This window comes from Clarias gariepinus, chromosome 16, assembly GCF_024256425.1.
Source record: "Clarias gariepinus isolate MV-2021 ecotype Netherlands chromosome 16, CGAR_prim_01v2, whole genome shotgun sequence".
Classification (NCBI taxonomy): Eukaryota; Metazoa; Chordata; class Actinopteri; order Siluriformes; family Clariidae; genus Clarias; species Clarias gariepinus.
Window position 1 is genome coordinate 30,448,319 of NC_071115.1, and position 22,095 is coordinate 30,470,413.

A 22,095-nucleotide genomic window follows, 5' to 3' on the forward strand; every position below is an offset into this window, starting at 1 on the left:
TTAACATTACATGCATGTCTTTGGACTGTGGGAGGAAACCAGAGTACCCGGAGGAAACCCAGAGAGACGCCGAGGAGGGAATCGAACCCAGACCCTGGAGGTGCAAAGCCACTATGTCACCGCCCTGTAATAATTATATTATCTTTTGATTAAGTGTTGGCATGTTTTCTAATTGAAACAATTATTTTAAGCCCCGCCCCCTCCCCTAGTTATAGGACAGTTGTTGTTGTTTGTTTTCAGTAAAAATCACTTTATTCTTTACATTTAGATACCGTGTTGTTGTCAGGATTTCACCCTCACGCACCAAGGTGTGTGTGTGTGTGTACTTTCTCCTACTGTAGAATTAATCTAGAGTCCAGGTCAGGCTCATCGTCCGTGATGATGTCATTCCTGACCTACGCATAATGAAATTACCTGGCGTGTAAAGTTCAGTCAGCGTGACAGCTCGTACACTCGGCTGATCTCCGCCGCTTTTCTAAGGAAAGGTCAGCAAAACCGCCACAGATCCCAGAGACTCCCGCGTGACACCGGGCCGTTTTAGATACGCATCCTCTCATGCGCACAGATCCCTCACTGACCCGTATGAAAGAAATCTACGAATCCGGAAAACCGGATTGACAGCCGTTAGACATGAGCCGAAAGAGGACCTCCGGCCTCCGAGGCGTTAACAGGTCGTCATTCTGCTGTACCATGACCGAACTTTCTGCTTTCCATGCCGAAGTCATAAATCTGACGAGACTTCTCAAACGAGAAGATGAAAAAACGCAGCCTGCGTTCAAACTCCATCCTTCTTTCTTTCACTTGTCCTTGTTGTTTTTGTTTTTATTTACCATCCGAGGTGTCTGTTTCCACATAAAAAAAAAAAAATGAAGACGTTAAGCCGTCTCTGAAGGCAAACATCTGCAGTGTTTCTCAGTGAATCTGCATTACTGTCATGTGGGGCAGGGACCCAGCGGAGGGTGTATCATCCATTAAACCAAAACAATCGCTTATAATGCAATCCCCTCGTTTTTTTGTGCACGCTCTCCGGGGCGTCGCGCCGATTCAAACCAAGAGGGCAATCGCTTTTTTTATTTTATTTATTTATTTTTTTTTAGCTCTGTGATAGCAATTTGTTTGAAATCAATTTATATCTGACAAGCTGCAATAGCACAATAGACAGGCCATTTATTTCCTCGAAAGAAAAACGCAACAGGAGCAACGCAGAACTCTGTAAACTCATTCGTTATACTGGGTTGCGTGTCATTATCTGCTTTGCTTCAGTTCGCTAGTAATGCTAACAAACATTATACTGAGATACAGAAAGTTTTATAAATGCAAGCTGTATTAGGTCACATGGCATGATGACATCACGGACTAAAGAACGTGGCTTGTGTATCTATTTTAAATGATCAGCTAAATTCAAAAGTTCTCATGAATGTATTGTTAACCAGACGTAATTTTACCTCTTTATAGAACAGCACAAGTGCTCTGGATACAGTATGAACTTTGTTTTTACTTTTACCCACAACATTATTGGATGAAAAACTTGTACTTTTACTTCCTACGTTCTAAATAAAGACTCGTTACTTTTTAAATAAAGATCAAACAAAAGTGTATTAAACAGAAGCGTTCAAAACAATTCCAATAGGGGATCAGACCCCGCCCACTTGATGTCTGGCCTGAAATGGGTGCACCTGACAAGGTAAGATTAGCAGTGATCTAGCTAACTAGCTAACATGCCGAGGAAATAAGTATAATGTTTTGGCGCGTCCTTTAACTTTGTATTGTATTTTCAACCATGTTTAATTGCATTACACAGAGTAGCAAAGGTAGCAACGAGTGAGGTATTGAAAGTGGCTAATGATGTTACCATCATGTTACTGTATTTGTTTATTTAATGTTAAATCATTTAATGCTATTAATCTCTATTAGACTTGTACAACAGCATCAACTGTTTCCTTGTGGAGTAATTGTACTTCTATACTTAGCTGATGCTCAGAGCATTTTGGTCATTCATAGGGCTTATATATACTTTTTTATTTAACACAGAATAGGCAATATAATGAACGGAATTTTAGTTTATTTTAACCAACTACTTAAACATGATTAAGCAAAAAAAAAAGGGTCACACAGGCAAAGAATTAGCAAAGATACACATGATCATGTGTTTTTCTGGTTGTTTCTATGACCAACATAATAATAATAATAATAATAATAATAATAATAATATGCTCATTTGATTTGAATTTGATTTGCTTTGATTTTAAGAATTCAACATATATATATATATAGGCCTATATTTCTTTAATTGTCATTAATTACAGTATGCTGTGCCGTGGTTGCCTCTTGGGTTTTAAGGAATATTATTTAACCACATTTCAGAGCACATACCTCTACTTGACTAAACGTTTAAAGTGGTGCTTCATTTTTAGGCAAGCACTTGTACTTTTACTTGAGTACAGAGTTTGTGTGACTTTGCCAAATCTGAGCCGATGTGCTACATTCTGCCTTGATCCTGTTAACAGGAGATGATGATGACGATGATGAATCCATTTGCAGAATTAACAGAGGAATTACACTAATTGTGGAACCTGCAATATTCTGAGACACTAGTCACTTTTAAGGGAACCGGGAGCCCATTCCTGGACCGTTTCAATTTTTAAGAGGTTAGAACGTCAAGAATCTGGAGGAAGATCTGACGTAAAACTCCAGATGACCCTGGAACTGAAACACCACATTCCTGCCCTGCGTTTTCATTTGTTTTATAATATACAGAAATATCACATATATTTCTATAAGCCTATATATTACTTAAAAAAATATGTTTAGTTAAAAAAAAATTTGGATGATTTGATTCTATTTTAGAAGGCATTCTCGCTCTCCGTGCATGATCAGCTGCCTCTGAAAACGCGGATTCCTCTTCAGATTTGGCTCAGCTCGAACCTTTCTCCAGCCATCTGCGCCAACCTCGTCTGGATGAACTCGAGACCGAGCACCTGCGCTAGTGGGCACCTCTCTCGGCTTCGCTCGGCTGTAAATGGGGCATTTCGTTACATCCCAACCCCCCTCCTAACCCCCTCCCTCATTTACTACGCCCGTCCTGGCACCCATAACGGACAGGACATATGGACCGAGGGCTGGCATGGCGTTTGCAAAACAGTTCCACCTGAGAGCAGAAAGGAGCAGAGGGGATGAGCAGAACACCACAGCAGGGTTCTTCGAGAGCTCTTTACAATTGGAAAGATGCTTTAATTTATTAGCCAAGACTCCCTGCTGCTCATTCATACTCCTTCGTCCCGCACCCGGCTGCAAATGTGTGTCATGTACTCTATTGTAACACGCTGCACAGGGATTTAATTTCCTATTCTTGATGCCTAACAGACTTCATTCGCATCCGTTCATCGGTTTCGTACGAATAAAACGTGCATCTGGTTCAGAAGTCGACACTTTTGGACAGAAATTGAGCGAGAAACTTGACGATTCTCAGGATGACAGGAGACGTTTGATAAGCAGTCGCTATTCAGGATAATTACAGTACAAGTCCGCGAATTTGACAGGAAGCCATACACACTGAAGCATATAGAGTAAAAAAGTACACTTACAGATTAAGGTTAGCATCAGGTCAGATGTGATATATACTTCTTTTCTTCTAACACTGTACGGTTTTAACAAATTTAATGTGAAGCACCTCTCTCTCTCTCTCTATCTTTAACTCTTTCATCCAGTCCATCTTCTTCTTTATCCTTTCCATATCTCGGCTCTTTATCCCTCACCTCATTTAACAGCCTCAATAACACATTTCCACTCAAATGCCTCACGCACTTTGTGTTACTCATCATGTCCGGCGGCAAATACATTGGATACGAGTCAGACGGGAGTCTCAAACACACACACACACATGCGCACACACACACACTGAGGCGAGAATGATGCTGGAAGGGACTGAGTAATACTGCCTTTGAGAAACTGCGGCTCATTTACACCATTAACGTGTCACTAGTGTCTGGATATCGATATCCCGGTAACTAACGATCCAACCTGATTGTTACAGTATTGACGTGCAGCTGTGGCATCTATATATGCATTATAAAACAGCTGGATCTGGTGAAAGAGAACTCAATATATATTTATTAGCTTGACTTTTAATGGTGTCCCCATTATCCGAGCGCCAATACAAATCCGTGTCCCAAAGCTCCTAAAGCGCACTAGGGAATACACTTACTGTAAAAAGAGACGAGGATAGCAACACAGAGCAATGAAAACACACACAAACAAAAAAACGCACTTAGAGAAACGGACAAACATCTCTTAATCCCAACTGGGTAGCTATACGAATTCGATAAATCATTTGATTGAGGATAAATCAGCTATCACTGATCAATCACTTGTACAAAGCCATGTCTCTCTCCTGATTGGCTGCAAGCTCATGTCTGTCATCATGTACTCTGACTTCTTTCATTCCTAAAGTTGGAGTGGGAAGATGTTAAGACATATCGTGTTATGAAGCATTTGTGTTGCCCAACATTAATGATAATAAAAATCATCAACATAAACGCCGCTCACTTACTTGTGAAGCGCACTTGGCGGCAGCTTGGCCTTCTCCATCTGCCCATAGCAGCTGGTCTTGGCTTCAGGAATATCACCAAACTCTTTCAACATGGCCGCCGCCGCCGTAGTGATGATCCCAAGCCCGTCGCGAACCCTTGCTTCCAGAGGATAGTCCCAATCGTCATAGGAGACAGAGATCATTCCTGACGGGAACTCGTCAGGCGTTATGTCCGGGTTGCCCGTGGTCAAACTGGGTACGATCCAGATGTATCCAAAACCAGTAAGTCCTAGAGAGCGCGCCTCCTCCAGGATGTACGTGGCTTCATCTTTGGAGCAGTACAGCAAGATGACTGGCGACTGCACCTTCTTGAGCTGGAGCTGACCTCGTCCACCGTCCGCGCCGTCCACTGCATCCAGCGTGATGGTGTGCTGTAGGTCCCATCCTACGAAGCTGTTGTCCACAGTGGTCTTAAGGATAGCGATGAAATCCTGGTAGCCTGGAAACTTGCTGGTCACGATGGAGAACACGTGCCAGTCGTATTCCTCCATGATGTTCAGCATGAGCAGTGCCTCCTGCTGGATGGATGCTCCGAACTGGAAGAACGTCGACTTCACATCCTGGAAAGAAAGAAATAAAGGAAAAGAAAAAAAACAGAGACCTTACTATGATAAATGAAACATTATGTTGATAGATAAAATGTCATTCGTTATGAATGTCAGGAAGAATAAAACACCCATGAATATAAACGCTCTCGAATGCCGAGAAGCTCCCAGAATAGACTTGATGTCACAGAGATATTTGATCAAAGTTAATGACGTTCTTAATTAAAGTTCACGGAACAAAAATGGAAAGAGGCTCTGTGTGGAAAGCTTCCTTTTGTCTAATTCTGTCACTCATTTGAGATTTGTCAAATCTCCAGAGCCCCAAGGTTGATGGGTTCATGGTCTAATAATAATCCCGTCTCGATGTGGATTGTCAGAACGTCTAAACTCTTTGAAGTTCAATCCTACTGAAGCTTTAGAAGGTTCTTCTGTGCAACAATGGAGAGATTTTCCTTAAGATTTGGTTAGTGAGTGGCAAGCCATGAGAAGATTGGGGACATGAAGGAAAAATGAGGAAACGCATCTTTTCAGTCTGAACAATATGAAAACTTCTGAGCAATATGAGGCTCTGGGCCTCTGTTTGAAGACCATGTATAAGAATATGGTCATGGTGGTAGGTTTGATTACGGCTATGCCCGTATGAGTAAAAAGAAAAAAATAGCTGTTCATAATTGAGCTCTTTTTCCCCCCAGAGCCTTATAGCTAACTGACATACGCTAACTCAACAGGAATGTAATATCCATATACAAATTCAGAATCTTGTTTATGATCTATAAAGCTAGCAAGTTAGCAAACATAAGCTAAACGGACCATTTGACATCCACAAATGAGTCATTTGTCATTTCTGCATATGACTCACATAAGTGCAAATGACTCACATATGCAGAAATGAGCCGTCTTTGAGACTTGAATGAGATTTTAGCCGTTTTCTCAGCCTTCTCAAATGTGTCTCAAATATGGCTCATTGCCTCTAAATCTCAGAGATAGTTCATACTGTACTTGTCTTGTGTGCAACTCGCATATTTTTGTTTGTATTCTTAACTTCTCGATAAAAAAATATTTTGTATATTATATTTTAGTTCTTTACAGCTAAACTATAGTTTATAAATATAATATACAGAATATTTTTTATCGAGAAGTAAAGAACTAAAATATAATATACAGAATGAACTGTAATGACATTTGTACAGAATGTAAAGTAAGTTTGCCGTTTGCCAGTTTAATTTCAATAAACTCATTAAGGTGTACACATTTGTAAAAGGTTAGCCATGTTAATTAACTAGGGACACCTGGGTGTACTGTATGATAATATTACTGGTGTTTTTCTTTATATATATATATATATGTATATATATATATATATATATATGTATATATATATATATATATATATATATATAAAAGCTACAGTAGAGGTCGAAAATAAAACATTTATCTATTGCAAAGGAATTTTGTAATTGACTTTAGTTGTTAAGTTGTACAAATGTCTGTACAAATGTCATTTTTAATATTCCAAGAAAAAAATAAAATATAATATACAGAATATTTTTTATTGAGAAGTGAAGCAATGAGATATTGTTTTTGTTCAATGATTTCTGTATACACTTACATTACTGATTATACATTCATGACTAAATGTTCAACATTTTTTCATGGCCACCCAAATAAAGCCTACAGTACATATAGATTCTAATAAAGACACCATTTCCCACAATACCCCCCCCCCCACACACACACACACACACACATGCTCCATTGCTTCTCCTTCAAATGCAGTTCTGTTTTTTATCTACATCTCAGATTTCTCAAATGTTTCTCAAAAGTATGTCTCGCTATGTCTCAGTTATGTCTCTTTGTTTCTCCTAAGTGGGGTTTAATAGAAAAGACAAGCTTGTAAACTGACAGCTCAATTCAGTCTCATGAGACAGGAAAAAGCTCAAGCTGAGCAACAAAATTCTGCTATGGGTATTCAAAAATTTTTAAAATCTTAACATCAAACACTTACTAGCTGACAACGCTAACCTGACAGGATTTCTTAAAAGATTGTAAGGTTTACATGTTTATAAGCTTTATTACTCATACAGTAATCCTAGTCAGTTAGCTTATTAGCTAACATGACTTAAGCTTCTCTGACAGGCTTTTTAAAAAGATTATCTTGTATTCATGAGGAATATTCAAAAAATATCATGAGCTAGAGCTAACCTGAGAGGATCTTTAAAGGAAAATGTTTAGAATCTTATTATCAAACATTAATAGCTAGCTGACGCCACTAACCTGACAGGATTTAGCATTTTTACCGTCATTATTGCTAATTCTGGGCCGTTATCTAACACAAAGCAACTTCACAACTTGACAGGATTTCTGAAAGGATTTTTAAATCTAATGTAGATGTTTGTACTGTAAATGTTTACAGACTTTATGGCGATGCTAGCAAACATTTCAGCTTTCTGAGGAAAAAAAAAGGTTAGGTTACTAAATATTAGCCATTTCTACAGCCATGCTAACTAGCTCTCTTATAAGCTTAAAGGGCCAGATCTGGTCCTGTCCCTGCCACTACCACCAACACACACACACACACACACACACACACGCACACACACGTCACATAATCATCCGTGACGAGAATCCGCTTTCCTTATGTACGTTTAACGTCACTGGAATAACTGACGGGCTTGTTCGACTGTTTCAGTTCATTACCGAAATAAAAAGCTGCCTCAGTCATCCTCAGGCATTTCATCTAATGTTTTGGAGTGGGAAGTTTAATAAAATATAGAGACACTGATTGAGTGTTTCCCCAGCAGAGATATTGATTAGCCGGCTAGTGATCTGGCGATGAGATGCGGTGAATGATGGAGGGATTTATCCGAACATGATAATGTTGCTCAAAATGAAACCATGCTAACTCATTTGTTAGGAAATTTAAAAAAATAATGTACAATCTATAAACTTTCTATGTTAACATATCAGCTACAAATTTGCTCATCTGTAATATTGTCAGTAATATTATTAGTTGAGCCAGATAGTTCAGAATGTTAATGTTAACGCACTGACTCCAATGTTAACGCACTGACTCCACTGACTCCAGCTCTGGTTGGGAAGGTAAACTACAGAGTTAATTACTGTGATGAAAACTTAGGCACATTTTTATGTCATTATCTGACACGGACATAAAGTTCTCCACCATATGGCGCAGATGTCTATGTTAAAGTAATCTTTGTTCTTTAATTATTCATTAAATTAATCAATCAATATGTTAAAAAATATCAACTATTCATGAAAATTTGTTAATAAATTATTTTGTAATACTCTCTCACATATTAAAAAAATACAGTACTTACAAAAAGAGACTGCGTCAATCCTAGTTAATGTGGAAAAATAAATATACTTTAAAATATAGATAATATATACATTAACCCGATATAAAATATAATATAATATAAAATTTACCACAATTTACTGTAAATAATAAATGTATGTTTTTATTATGACAAAAAAAAACACACAAATAATGTTGCATTATTCTTTTCAGGGTAATAGTTTGAGGAAAAGCAAAGAACTGATGTTTCAGGTGTTTTAGGATTTTTTACATTTTGCGTTCGAGTATTAAATTTAATATAAATATCAATTTATAAAAATCAAATTTAAAATGTTGTATATAGTACAAATCCCTTTACAAATTAAGAATTGGTATAAAATTACCATTCTAAATATATATTTTTTACATTTCAAAAGTGGTTTAAAAGGTCTCAGGTTCAAACCCCATGACTACCAAGTTACCCCTGTTGGGGCTTTGAATAAAGCCCTCAACCCTTAAGTCGCTCTGAATAACGGCGGCTGCCGAATGTTGTAAATATAAATGTAAATGCATAATAAAAACGTATTCATTAATGATAAACTAGTGTTGTGACAATGAATAATCACATGTTTAACAAGGTGTACAGTATAATACAAGTAAAAATCTTTATTAATCTATTAAAAATTATCAAATTGTGTGTGTGTGTGAGACAAAGCGAGAGAGAGAGAGAGAGAGAGAGAGAGATTTAACTGCAGAGCAATGAGAAAAGGCCATCGATGCAGGCTGGCAGGCTTTCAGACGGCCTCGAGTAAGTGTTCTGTGTGGGAAGTGTTAGCAGTTGTGTGACTGTGATTTTGTTTGTGTGTGTGTGTGTGTGTGTGTGTGCGTGTATAAGGTCATGCCTTGAAGCGACGAGAACTTTCCTGAACTAAAGCCACTTAAACCTTATGTTCTGGTTTAAAACTTAACAGCATCTGTCCTTTAACCATTAAATACGTCTCAGATTTACACAATAATATCACAAGACTGTCAGTTACTGAGCTTTCACTCAGCTGGGCCTCGAATAATACACAGAGAACAAGCTCTTAATGTGATTCAAGATAGCAGGTGTGTACAGTATGTGTGTTGGGGGGGGGGGGGGCGGGGGTGTGTGTGCAGAAAAAAGAGGCAGAAAGAAAGAGAGAATGGCATACAGAAGGAAAAGAGAAAGACAGAAAAGACAGAATGACAGATAAAAAGAAAGAAGACAAAAAGACAGACAGAATGCAAGGTAGAAAAAAAAAGTAAGCCAGATAGAAAAAAGACAGAATGAGTGACAAAAAGAAAGAAAGGAAGTAAAAAAGAGAAATATAAATACAGATACAGACAAAAAATTGTATTTTCAGATACACCAAGAAAATTTAAAGAAAGGGAGAAAAAGAAGAAAGAAAGAGGGAAGGAAAGAAATGGGCTAGTTAAATATAGGTAGTTAGGAAAAAAGGAAGAGAGAGAGAGAGAGAGAGAGAGAGAGAGAGAGAGAAGGGCACCTGAAAAAACAGACTGACAGACAAAAAGAAAGATAAAAAAATTCACTAGTTAAATAAGTAACAATAGAAGGAAGGGAGGGAGGGAGGGAGGGAGGGAGGGAAGGAAGGAAGGAAGGAAGGAAGGAAGGAAGGAAGGAAGGAAGGAGAGGGTAGTTATAAATAAACAAATAAATAAATAAACAAAGACAAGAAGACAGAAAGACGTAAAGAAAAAAAGTAAAAGATTTGTTAAATGAGGACAGTTAGCTGGTGATTGTCCTGCTGATTGCTCTTTCTATACCGATTATACCTTCTTCACTCATATTAACACACACACACATTTGCTCTAAGTTTGTGTCTGTTTCTCCTTCCCTCTCCGTTTTCGGTTTCTTGTCCTCATTTTCTCTACTCCCGCTCCACCTCCCCGCGCTCAGGAGACGTCATGATTAAATAAAGGCTGAAATGTAACGACATCACGATGATTAAAAAGAGAAAGAACAGCTAAAGCAGATGCAGGAACCAGGAGGAAGTCGGTGCAGGTAGCACACGCTTAGCAAGACGTTTCACGCTGAAAGTTTCCAGGACGAAAATAATCAGAGCTGAAACTGATTTGTAGCCACTTGTTCAGCATCTGAACAAAAAACAATCCTGTCAGAGAACAATTTCACAGTAAGGAACAATTACATTCAAAAATTTTGCCTTGAAAAAAATTTGAAATTGCACCGCATTAGCTTAAGATATTGATTTTCAGGGACGAGTAAAATTCTTTGACTCTTTACAAATATTTATTCATTAAAAGTCTTTTCATAAACTCTAAATTCATTTAGCACAAAAGATTAAAAAATGTGAGTGTGTCTAAAATAAAACAAATAAATAAAAAATTTTGAAGGTCATGTGTCTAAAATCTAAAACGCACCGGAACTTTAAACCGTTCTCAGGGTGGTCACTGTGTTGTGCCCTGCCTCCTAAAGCTGACGTGAAAGATAAACCAGTTCCACTTTAACAAACACCCTTATCCAAAACGACTTACATTTTCACACATCAGAGCAGTTAAGGGCCCAACAGTGGAGCCTGGTGGTGAGGTTGGAACCTGGGACCCTCCAATTACTAGTCCAATGCCTTAACCACTGAGCTACCCTACCTACCCTACCCTACACTACCCTGTCCTACCCTGCCCAGAAGTAACCTAGGTGAAAAATGATGTTTTACAATTTATTTACATTACGGCATTTGGCAGACGCTCTTATTCAGAGCGACTTACATTTTTATCTCATTACACATCTGAGCAGTTGAGGGTTAAGGGCCGCGCTCAAGGGCCCAACAGTGGCAACTTGGTGGTTGTGGGGTTTGAACCTGAGATCTTCCGAACCGTAATTTTTTTTTTTTTTAATGTAAAAATGTTTAGGGTCCACCTTTGCTTCATGGTTCTAAAAAATGAATCCAAAACAGAATGTGCAGTTCCGTTGAAGTGCCACGAGGACCGCTGGTTCCAACAGTGGGTCCAGCCCCAGAGACCCCCATGTTACAGTAATTGGGGTATTTTATTCTGTTAAAACATAAACATCTTTACAGCCTGGAACAACAAAAATAATAATAATAATAATTTGATTGACAGCTGCAGTGCTATGTGTCACTTTAGCAACCCAGCTATTGAAATAATTGGTTTTAATTTATTTATGGATTAACGCGAGTTTATGCGAACACAGATTCTGCCAAGATGGCAACAACTAGTCCTCCCACAGTTGAGCACACTCGATGACATCAAAGGATTTTTCGGCACTTTTTACACAGTTCTGACCGTGACTTCGCTGCTTTGTTGCTTGATTGTGTTAAACTTTTCTCCAATTGTTTCCCGCTCTGGATCACTATAGTGCTACTATTCTGAAAGTTTTAATGAATTCGACGTCATGCCGCACCGAGGCCCGGAGGCGCCTACGTCATACAGGTCTGCTCTGAATTATTCACCTTCGCTGCCTAAACTGACCTTTACTAGTCACTATCCTAGTCAGGAAGAACGCTGGTCATTTTTATTTCCAATTAAAATGCTGAGAAAATGAAACATGCACAGGATTGTCACATGGTCTTCCGGCAGAGAAAGCGTTTGAGACACTGAAGCAGTGGAGTCAGGAGCGAATGGATTTTTGGAAGCGTGCCTCTGGTAAGGTTTTATCTCCGTTCCATTAGACAGAAAGACCTCCGGCGCTGGACACAAAGCTGAAGCCGCGCCAGGAACAGCATTATCATGTGATTCACTGCGTGGACCGTCTCAGCACCAGGTGTAGGATTAGGCTACAATAATTACGCTCTACGAGTCATGTTTATTTTACAGCAGGTTTCACCAACCAAATACACACTCAGTGTTGAACCGTAAAGCTAGCTGTCAATCAATTCACCGTAGCATGGAACACTTAACCTCCGCCCTCAGTCGTTAGTCCTACTGATGGTGTGTGTGTGTGTGTGTGTGTGTGTGTGTGTCTCCACTCCAGCCATTAGCCTCTGATCCAGCATGAAACCTCAGCGAGGATGGAGATCATGCCAGATAAATCCTGGACAAATAGCTCTGTCAGTCAGCGTGTCACAACACGAATGTGAGAGACGTTTATGATCCCTCGAGGACAGATTTCTGTCAATATTTAATGAGCTGACGGAGACAGAAACGGGACGTAATGAAGTAACCTGACTCTGCGCTCTGTCTCTCTCAGTAGAGACGCTTAACCGTCGACTCGGTAATCTCTCGAAGAGCAAAACAACTTTCATCAGCAGCTGGAAAGAAAAATACATTTTACTTTTCCTTTCCTTATTACGAGCCACGAATGACTAACTGAGTACACGGTCCAACATGTCCAATCCAGCATCACGCGTCTGTAGCGATTGACAGATTGGTGACGTGTGACGTGTGGGCGTGGCCTATACAGCATTGAGTATTTTTATTTTTTAACACTAGCTAAAGTTAGATTAGCCTAACTGTTATAGTCACACACACACACACACACACACACACACACACACACACGTGCACTCACAACTGTCATAAATTTAAACTGGCATAAAAACATTTCAGTTAAGTGTCTGATCATTTCAGTTTCTTGTCTCATCGTGTCAGTTAATCGTCTGATTGTTCCTTTTAAGCGTCTGATCTTTTCAATTAATCGTTTCATTTAATTATCTGATCATTTCAGTGTAGCGTTTGATTGTTTCACTCAAGCCTTTGATTGTTTCAGTTAACAGCATCTGAGCGTTTCGCTTAACCCTCACGCGTTTCCTCATTTCATCACCACTTTTTCTTTCTACCCTCCCTTCTTTCTACCCATCCCTCGGTCATGTTCCTCCCTTCCTCACCCTCCATATTTCTCTCTCTCACCATTCTATTGTTCTTCCTTAGTTTTATTTCTTTTACTTCCCATTCATGCCTCTCTTTCTCTCTCATCCCTTCTTCTTTCCATCCTTCCTTCTTTTTCCCTCTCTTTTCCCCTTCATTATATTTCTCTCTTTCCTTATCTCTCTCTCTATCTTCCCCCCTCTCATCCAGTGTCCTCTTTCCCCCTCTCCATCCCTTCTAGTACTCTTATCTTTTATCCTTTCTATAGACATGCACTATATAACTCCCTCTTTTATCTGTTTTTTAGTTTATCTTTTCTTCTCCATCCCTTCCTATCAATTCCTCTTCTCTGTCTCTGTCAGCATCCCTTTTTCTTCTCCTTTCTCCCTCTGGGTTTTCTCACATTCCTTTATCCTTTTGTCTTCTCCATCATTTCTTTTTGCTGTTTTTACTTTTCTTTCTTTTTTCTTTCCCTCCATCCTTTCCAATGTTCTCAGTCCATTCCGTTTTTCTCTTCATCAGCATCCCTCTTTTCTGTCTGTACACTCATTTCTCAGTCCCCCTTCCTCTCTTGTCATCCCTTGTTCCCTTCTTCCATCTTGGTCTTCCATCTGTCCTCCTTCTCTCACCCTTTTCTTTTCCACCATCCCTTTCTATTTGCCCCTTCAGCTTTTTATTCCCTCCCTCTCTCAACACTCTCTTCCTCTTTCTCATTCCTCCCTTTCCGACCCATGCTCTCTTTTTATCCCTTCTTCTCTCCAACCATCTGTCTCTTTCTCATCCCTCTTTTAATCCATCCTTCCCTTTTATCATCATCCCCTATCCTCTATCATCACGTCTTCTTTCTACTTACCCCATTCTTTATCTTTATGTTTATTGATTGCTTCTACTTTCCTTCCTCTTGGTTGTCCTCTCCAATCACCTCTTCTCACACTCTAAAGTTCTCTCTCTTCGCTTCACCTTCTTTCTCGCCTTCTTGTCTCTCCATCTCTTTCTATGTCACCTCTTTTCTGTCTCACCCCCACCCCCTGTTGTTTTCTCTCTCTCTACCTCTCTCTCTTCATCCTTGTTGTCTTCTCCCCTCCGTCTCGTTATCCTTTCATCTCCTATGCTACCATCGTTCTGTAAAGTTCCAGCTCTGCCCGAGGACGCTCCTAACCTCCACTCCTTTGTGTTTACATCATCAGATCGCTAATCTCATTAGCGCCGCTGTCATTTCACAGTGAACCGCACAGTACAGTCGAGCCCCGTTACTGCTGACCGTTCTGTCTTCCAAACGACAAGAAAAGACGCGTCAAAGCAAAAACAACAAAGCAAACGCATAAACACAAACTCATAAACATGGACTCGTCTTTTTTTTTCTGAAACTGATCTATTGAAAAATAACATTTCATTTCTTTCATGTTGCATTTATCTCCAGCGTAGAAATGTAGAAGAGAGGATGACGTTTGTGTGTGTGTGTGTGTGTTACCCTGCAGCTCCACACCATGAAATTTAATCAAATCACTTCCACTTCTCTGAGAAACCACATAATTAATACTGCAACAGCTGCAGGATGAAAAATCAATCTGTCACACATCATTTATGCTTTTTTACTATTTTTGACGCGGAAGAAAAAGCGTCCGATCGACACAGAAAAGCTTTAACGCAGGAGAAACCGAGCCGCAGCGGTTAAACAGGTCACGCGCTGGATCTCGGAGCCTGACCTCTCCCCAATCTCCCCGATCGGCTCTCCCATTTCAATCTGATCGGCTTCCAGTGGACTCGCCCGGGCTCGTCATCGCCGAGCAGACAAACGGCGCCCCTGGGAATCCACTGACTGAGAGCCAGATCCGAGGGAGCCGACCTGACAACAACAGCCATAACCCCGACACACACACACACACACATACTGTACACACACAGGGTTCCGTAATGGCTTGTCACTGGAAATAAAGACTTGACGAAAAACTATCCTGAAAGGTACGACAGCTTTTTTGGGTCACAGTTTAAAAATATATAAAACATGATTTGGGGAATAAGGGTCGCAGTGTCCTGGGGTTGTTCAGAGAGACCGCGTGCTTGTTCAGAAAGATCGAGAAGTTATTCAGAAAGTCTATCGGGTTGTTCAGCGGGACCGCGGGGTTGTTCGAGGAGACCACGTGGTTGTTAGGGAAAAAAACGTGGGATTGTTTGGAAAGACCAAGAAGTTGTTCTGAAAGTCTATCAGGCTGTTCAGCGGGACCGCGGGGTCGTTAGGAAAAACCATGGGATTGTTCAGAAAGACCGAGCGGTTGTTCAGGAAGATCTTGGAGTCGTTCTGAAAGACCGTAGTGTTGTTCAGAAAGACCACTGGGTTGTTCAGCGCGACCGGCGTTGTTAAGAAAAAACATGGGGTCGTTCAGAAAGACGGAGCGGTTGTTCAGGAAGATCTTGGAGTTGTTCTAAAAGGGGTTGTAATATTTTGAGAGAAATGGCATAATATTCTATTTTTTTAAAAAGGCAGATTTTTAGAACATTTTTAAGAATTTTAAGAATAAAGTTGACTATTAACACCATGACTATATCCATTTAACATTTTGAAACGAGACACTTGGCAGGCAGTCGCTGGTCTAATGGTCAAAGAACACATCTGTGTGACATTCAAAAAAGGTGTCTATCAAGGATATTTAACATTTCCTTACAATATTACGAAGGTAAAAATCTTTTCTAAATCTATGCAATAAAACCGTTTTGCACAAGGCGTTGTTCAGAGAGACCGAAAGGTTGTTCAATCTTCAGAGCATCCTGATTAGGATCCATGTAACCGGCAAGACATGCCCTAAAGAAACTCAGGCTGAACTGTTTGAACCTCACATGCTGAATATAGACACAGATATTTTTTATTTTAATTAAATGTCAGGTTTTTGAAGCAGAAAAAAACAACAACGTTTGGTCGTGTTATAACGTAGCGTGTGCCATCTGTCGCATTCACACCTAAAGGAGGAGAAACACAAAATGGGTCAGATCTCCATGTCCTAGTCTTATATAGCGCACACACACACACACACACACACATACAAAGCTGGGCCTTGAGCTTTATAACAACTGTTAAACACTCATTTTTGTGCTTAGAGAAGTAAATTATCAGCATTTTATAAATAACTTCTGGTCCTTTTAACATTTAATAAACCTCTCTCTTTCAGTCTGTCTCTTTCCGTCTCTTCTGTAGGAAAAGAACCCAGAATGAGCGGCAGAAGTTGGCGACCTACTTATCTTCCACTTTCATGGTTCCTTTCATTTCAGAATGCGAGTGCAGAGGGAAGCGAGTGAGTTAGCTCGAGACCCGGAGTCTGTCGGATCTGGATCCAAAGTACCGATTAGAAGTTCCGCCGTTCGCTCACTTCATCTCGTGAGACAGACTCTCGCTTCTGCTCATAATCTATGCGCACTGATCGGCATTTCATCAATGATTAAATCAGACGTGTGCGTGTTTTACTGCAGTTCCTCACAATTTACGCCCTCGGCCACGGCTGGATATTCGCTCTGGAGATTGGCTTTATGAAGTCCTGCTCTGCTCGATGGCTGCTCACTCTACACACACTATTTCACCACCGACGTTTATGTCTTTGTGTAATGAAAAAAAAGATAGAATGCCATTTCAGGGCAATATTAAATACATAAATATGACAGCAGGAACTAAAATAATTGCTCGAGATGTGTTCAGTTCAGCATGTGGAGAAGATTTGTTATAATAACAAACATACAGTAGCTGCAAACAGCGATTAAGGGGCCCAAGCACTTTGTAGCCATGTCCCTTATTGACCAGAGGAGAAGGAGAAGACCATCAGGACTTGTTCCTCATGTGATATATTACAGTTGATGGCAACTGTGCCATTTCTGATATATTTAAAATTTATTAGAGTGTACTATTTAGTAGTAAGGGTACGGGGGTGGTGAAGGTGGTGAAGGTGCTGACCAGGAGGTCCCCAGGTCCTTGAGCGAGGTCCATCACCCCTAAGTGCTCCAGCTGGCAACCAGACCCTGTAAATAACTGCCACAGAAACGACAGATATATCTCCAGGGTGGGAATGTGTCGGGCGGCACATAGACGGACTCACACACACCAGTGCACAGGGTGGGATCTAGCCGGGACTGGCTCCGTACCCTGTGTGAAAGGTTTTGGTAGAAACAGCTGAAAGTTTCTTTACCTCAAGTTTGCATTTACAATCAATTACAAAGAGTCAACAAACCCCAACAAATCCACCTCCACACATCCTATGACCTGCTACGATGCTTTATTACATGCTGAATACAGGTTTCATGTGTGAGCAATTCTTTTTGTTGCAACCCAACGTCAGCTGTGAACTACTTTTCCAGTATGTTTAACTTTTCCATCCTGTAATTTTAAATCCTCTGATCTTACGGCATCTCCGAGTACGATCCCACCGTGAAAAGAAGTTAATAGAGGGCAGGAACTCGAACAGCTTACAGGATAGAGGGTGTGTGTGTGTGTGTGTGTGTGTGTGTGTGTGTGTGTGTGTGTGTGTGTGTGTGTGTGTGAGTGTGTGTGTACAGCAAGCATCATTGTCTGTGATCTCTGACATGTTGGATTAATGATGTTCTGCTCTCCAGCACAGAGTGTGTCAACTGTGCACTAATTTAACCTGGCGTTAACCGACGTGTGTGTGTGTGTGTGTGTGTGTGTGTGTGTGTGTGTGTGTGTGTGTGTGTGTGTGTGTGTGAGTTTCTGTTTGTGTGTGTGTGAGTTTCTGTTTGTGTGTGTGTGTGTTTGTGTGTCTTTCTGTCGCTCCCAGCTTTATCCTCTGAATATAACATATACCCCTGAGATGTGTAGCAAGAGAAAAAAAGATAGTGAGACAGAAAGATAGATAGAGAGAAAGAAAGAGAGAGAGAGAGAGAGAGAGAACACCAGCTAAAACACTTTGCAACATTTATAATTTTTCTAAGAAAAATAAGGCCAATATATATAGATGGATTAATCCTGGGGTATTGGACTGGGGACTCTCTCTCTCTCTCTCTCTCTCTCTCTCTCTCTCTTTCTATATATATATCTATATATGTCTCCCTCTTTTTTGTCTTTCTCTTCTGGCTCTGTCTGGGTCTCGCTCTGTTTCTGTCTCTCTCACTCTTTTTCCTTCTAACTTTGTCTCTTTCCGAATGTTTCTATCTTTTTGTCTGTGACTCACTGTTTCTGTCTGTCTGTCTGTCTGTGACTCTACTTCTGTCTGTCTGTCTGTAACTCTACTTCTGTCTGTCTCTGACTCACTGTTTCTGTCTGTCTGTCTGTGAGCCTATTTTTGTCTGTCTGTCTGTCTGTCTGTGACTCTACTTCTGTCTGTTTGTCTGTGACTCTACTTCTGTTTGTTTGTCTGTGACTCACTGTTTCTGTTGGTCTGTCTGTCTGTGACTCTACTTCTGTCTGTCTGTCTGTAACTCTACTTCTGTCTGTCTCTGACTCACTGTTTCTGTCTGTCTGTCTGTGAGCCTATTTTTGTCTGTCTGTCTGTCTGTCTGTGACTCTACTTCTGTCTGTTTGTCTGTGACTCTACTTCTGTTTGTTTGTCTGTGACTCACTGTTTCTGTTGGTCTGTCTGTCTGTGACTCTACTTCTGTCTGTCTGTCTGTAACTCTACTTCTGTCTGTCTCTGACTCACTGTTTCTGTCTGTCTGTCTGTGAGCCTATTTTTGTCTGTCTGTCTGTCTGTGACTCTACTTCTGTCTGTTTGTCTGTGACTCTACTTCTGTCTGTTTGTCTGTGACTCTACTTCTGGCTGTTTGTCTGTGACTCACTGTTTCTGTCTGTCTGTGACTCTACTTCTGGCTGTTTGTCTGTGACTCACTGTTTCTGTCTGTCTGTCTGTGAACCTATTTTTGTCTGTCTGTCTGTGACTCTACTTCTGTCTGTTTGTCTGTGACTCTACTTCTGTCTGTTTGTCTGTGACTCACTGTTTTTGTCTGTCTGTTACTTTATTTCTGTCTGTTTGTCTGTGACTTATTGTTTCTGTCTGTCTGTGACTCTAATTCTGTCTGTCTGTGACTCTACTTCTGTCTGTTTGTCTGTGACTCACTGTTTCCGTCTGTCTGTCTGTGACTCTATTCCTGTCTGTTTGTCTGTGACTCACTGTTTCTGTTTGTCTGTGACTCTATTTCTGTCTGTTGGTCTGTGACTCACTATTTCTGTATGTCTGTGACTTTATTTCTGTCTGTCTGTCTGTCTGTGACTTACTGTTTCTGTCTGTCTGTGACTCTACTTCTGTCTGTCTGTGACTCTACTTCTGTCTGTTTGTCTGTGACTCACTGTTTCTGTCTGTCTGTCTGTGACTCTATTTCTGTCTGTTTGTCTGTGACTCACTGTTTCTGTTTGTCTGTGACTCTATTTCTGTCTGTTGGTCTGTGACTCACTATTTCTGTATGTCTGTGACTTTATTTCTGTCTGTCTGTCTGTCTGTGACTTATTGTTTCTGTTTGTCTATCTGTGAGTCATTGTTTCTGTCTCTCTATGACTCACTGTTTCTGTCTGTTTGTGCCTTTTTCTGCTACTCTCTCTCTCTCTCTCTCTCTCTCTCTCTCTCTCTGTCTTTGTGCCAGTTTCTGTCTTTTTTCTTCCCTGTCTGTCTGCCTGCCTCACTGGCACACACACTCTCTCTCTCTCTCTCTCTCACACACACACACACACACACACACACAAACACACACACACACACACACACACACACACACACACACACAAGAACTGAGACTCAGGGGTCAATCTACTTTAGACACACTAATATATAAACTAAAACACACACATAGCCAGGAGCAGTCTGTCTCTCACACACACACACACACACACACACACACACACACACACACACTTCACTGCACCTCGTCAGGTAATGAGGGATCTTTATCTAATCTGGATTTGAATCCTCAGCAGAAGGTCGCTCTTAAATCACCGCTGTGTTGCTGTTCCTGCAGTAAAGCATGCTGAGTGATGAGTCCATACACACACACACCCTCTCTCACACACTTACACACACACACACACACACACACACACACACACACACACAGAGTGAGAAAGAGTTCTTTAAATCACACACTACTCGTGACAAACTGTGCAGAAGGAGTGTAAGGCTGACGTCAGCTAACACACACATCACACAGAGTCAGACAGACAGATAGAGACAAACAGACAGACAGAAATAGAGTGAGAAACAGACAGAGAGAGTCATAGATGGAGATAAAAAATGAGAAAGATAGACAGAGACAGACAGATAAGAGAGAAACAGATATACAGGGACAGAAAGAAAAATATAGAGACAGGTGGACAGATATAGAGACAAAAGAGAGAAAGACATAGAGATGCAAAAATAAATAAAGACAAAAAGAGATAGATGACAGAGACAGAAAAAGAAATAATAGTAGGACAGAGAAGCAAACAGAGAAATATAGACCTAACAAGAGCATGCAGAGACATTGACAGAAACAGTGAAAAAGAAGACAAATAGAGAGACAGAAAATTAGAGATAGAAAGAGAGAGAGAGAGAGAGGTTTATATGCTGCTTATTTCTGCGTTCGATCATTTGCATGTTTTCCTATCGTTTATCAGTTACTGATTACCGTTAAACACGATCTCGCCGCCGTCCCTCTCTGACACTAAACCCCTGTCTCACTGTCTCATCCTGACCCGTGACTCCGGCGAGTCAGTCTGAGAGAGCTCCAGTACACTCCTCCAGGCTGCCCAGTTAAACCATGACCCAAAGTTCAACGCTCCCAGCACGAGCCGGAGGATTTACAGCCTAAAGTAAACAGAGGAAGCTACGGCAGTGCAGCGTGTTCGGTGCCGTGTGTTACAAACTGGATCCAGTCACTGAGCAGAGGAACAGAGTCTCTGATATTACACGGGTCCTGCAGGGGGGCGACCCAACGACCGGAAACTTCAACAGGAAACGCTTCGGCTGCGTCGCTGAATGAAGAAGCACTCGGCTAAAGCACTCTCCTATAACACCGGCTTTCTGGAGGAAAGTGTCTCCAGAAGTCAGATCGAAGAGGATTGTAGGAAATGTCATAATAATTCTGAAAGCTTTTTACTCACATTCTCACTGTTACACAAACAACAACTAGAGACAATTGCTTGAGACATTGTGACGCAAAACGGTGAAATCAGCTTGCTTGTAGGACATAGAGTCACTGAGACTATATATATACCCTTCTCCCATCTCCCAGGAGGAGGTGTGGTTTAGCACATCTGTGGCTGCATGTCTGATTCACGTGCTGATGATGTAACGCGACACCAGAATGCAGAATGAATGTAAGAATCCGGTTTTGGCCGGGTCCCAAACATCCCTTCGTAGCTCCTAAAAGGTTTGACCAATTTTCCCTATTTAAAGTTTACACATGGCAGGAGACACGGCTGTCCCTTTGTGACATACGTCATATGGGGATGTGTGCAAAATCGAGCTCTCAGATACTGTGCGTGTCCATTGTGTAGATTCCCCATTACAGTCTATGGAGTGCTTTTTACAGCGCTTTCAGGCCCATTTCTGCGGGGCTGAATTATTTTGGCTTAACATGATTTATACCACAATAGTAGACTTTTTCGAGCACTTTGATGTTTGTCATTTTGCAATAAGATGAAAAACAGATGATCTAGGAGTCAGGGGATTACCAAATATCCACTGCCATGGCATGCGCCTGTGATGGGCGGGCACCTTTAGCGATAATTAACATCAACAGACCTCTGGCTTTCTCCGCAATATAAAAGACGAGTGCGGAGATGGCTCGTGTTCAGCAGCAGAGGGCGCTGTTATGAGAGTGTGCAGGAGCGCTACCTCCGCGTGCTCCAGATCGCCACTCTGCCCACCGCCGCCAGTCGC

General features: G+C 40.9%; 1 protein-coding gene across 1 annotated transcript in view; it reads right to left on the reverse strand.

The window, feature by feature from the left end:
• The window catches only part of grin2aa (glutamate receptor, ionotropic, N-methyl D-aspartate 2A, a), a 138,549-nt gene that overhangs the window by 62,734 nt on the left and 53,720 nt on the right, over window positions 1-22,095 (reverse strand). The window contains exon 3 of the mRNA XM_053515354.1: window positions 4,550-5,148. Within this exon, the coding sequence (XP_053371329.1) occupies window positions 4,550-5,148 (599 nt within the window). The remainder of the gene's footprint in view (window positions 1-4,549; window positions 5,149-22,095) is intronic.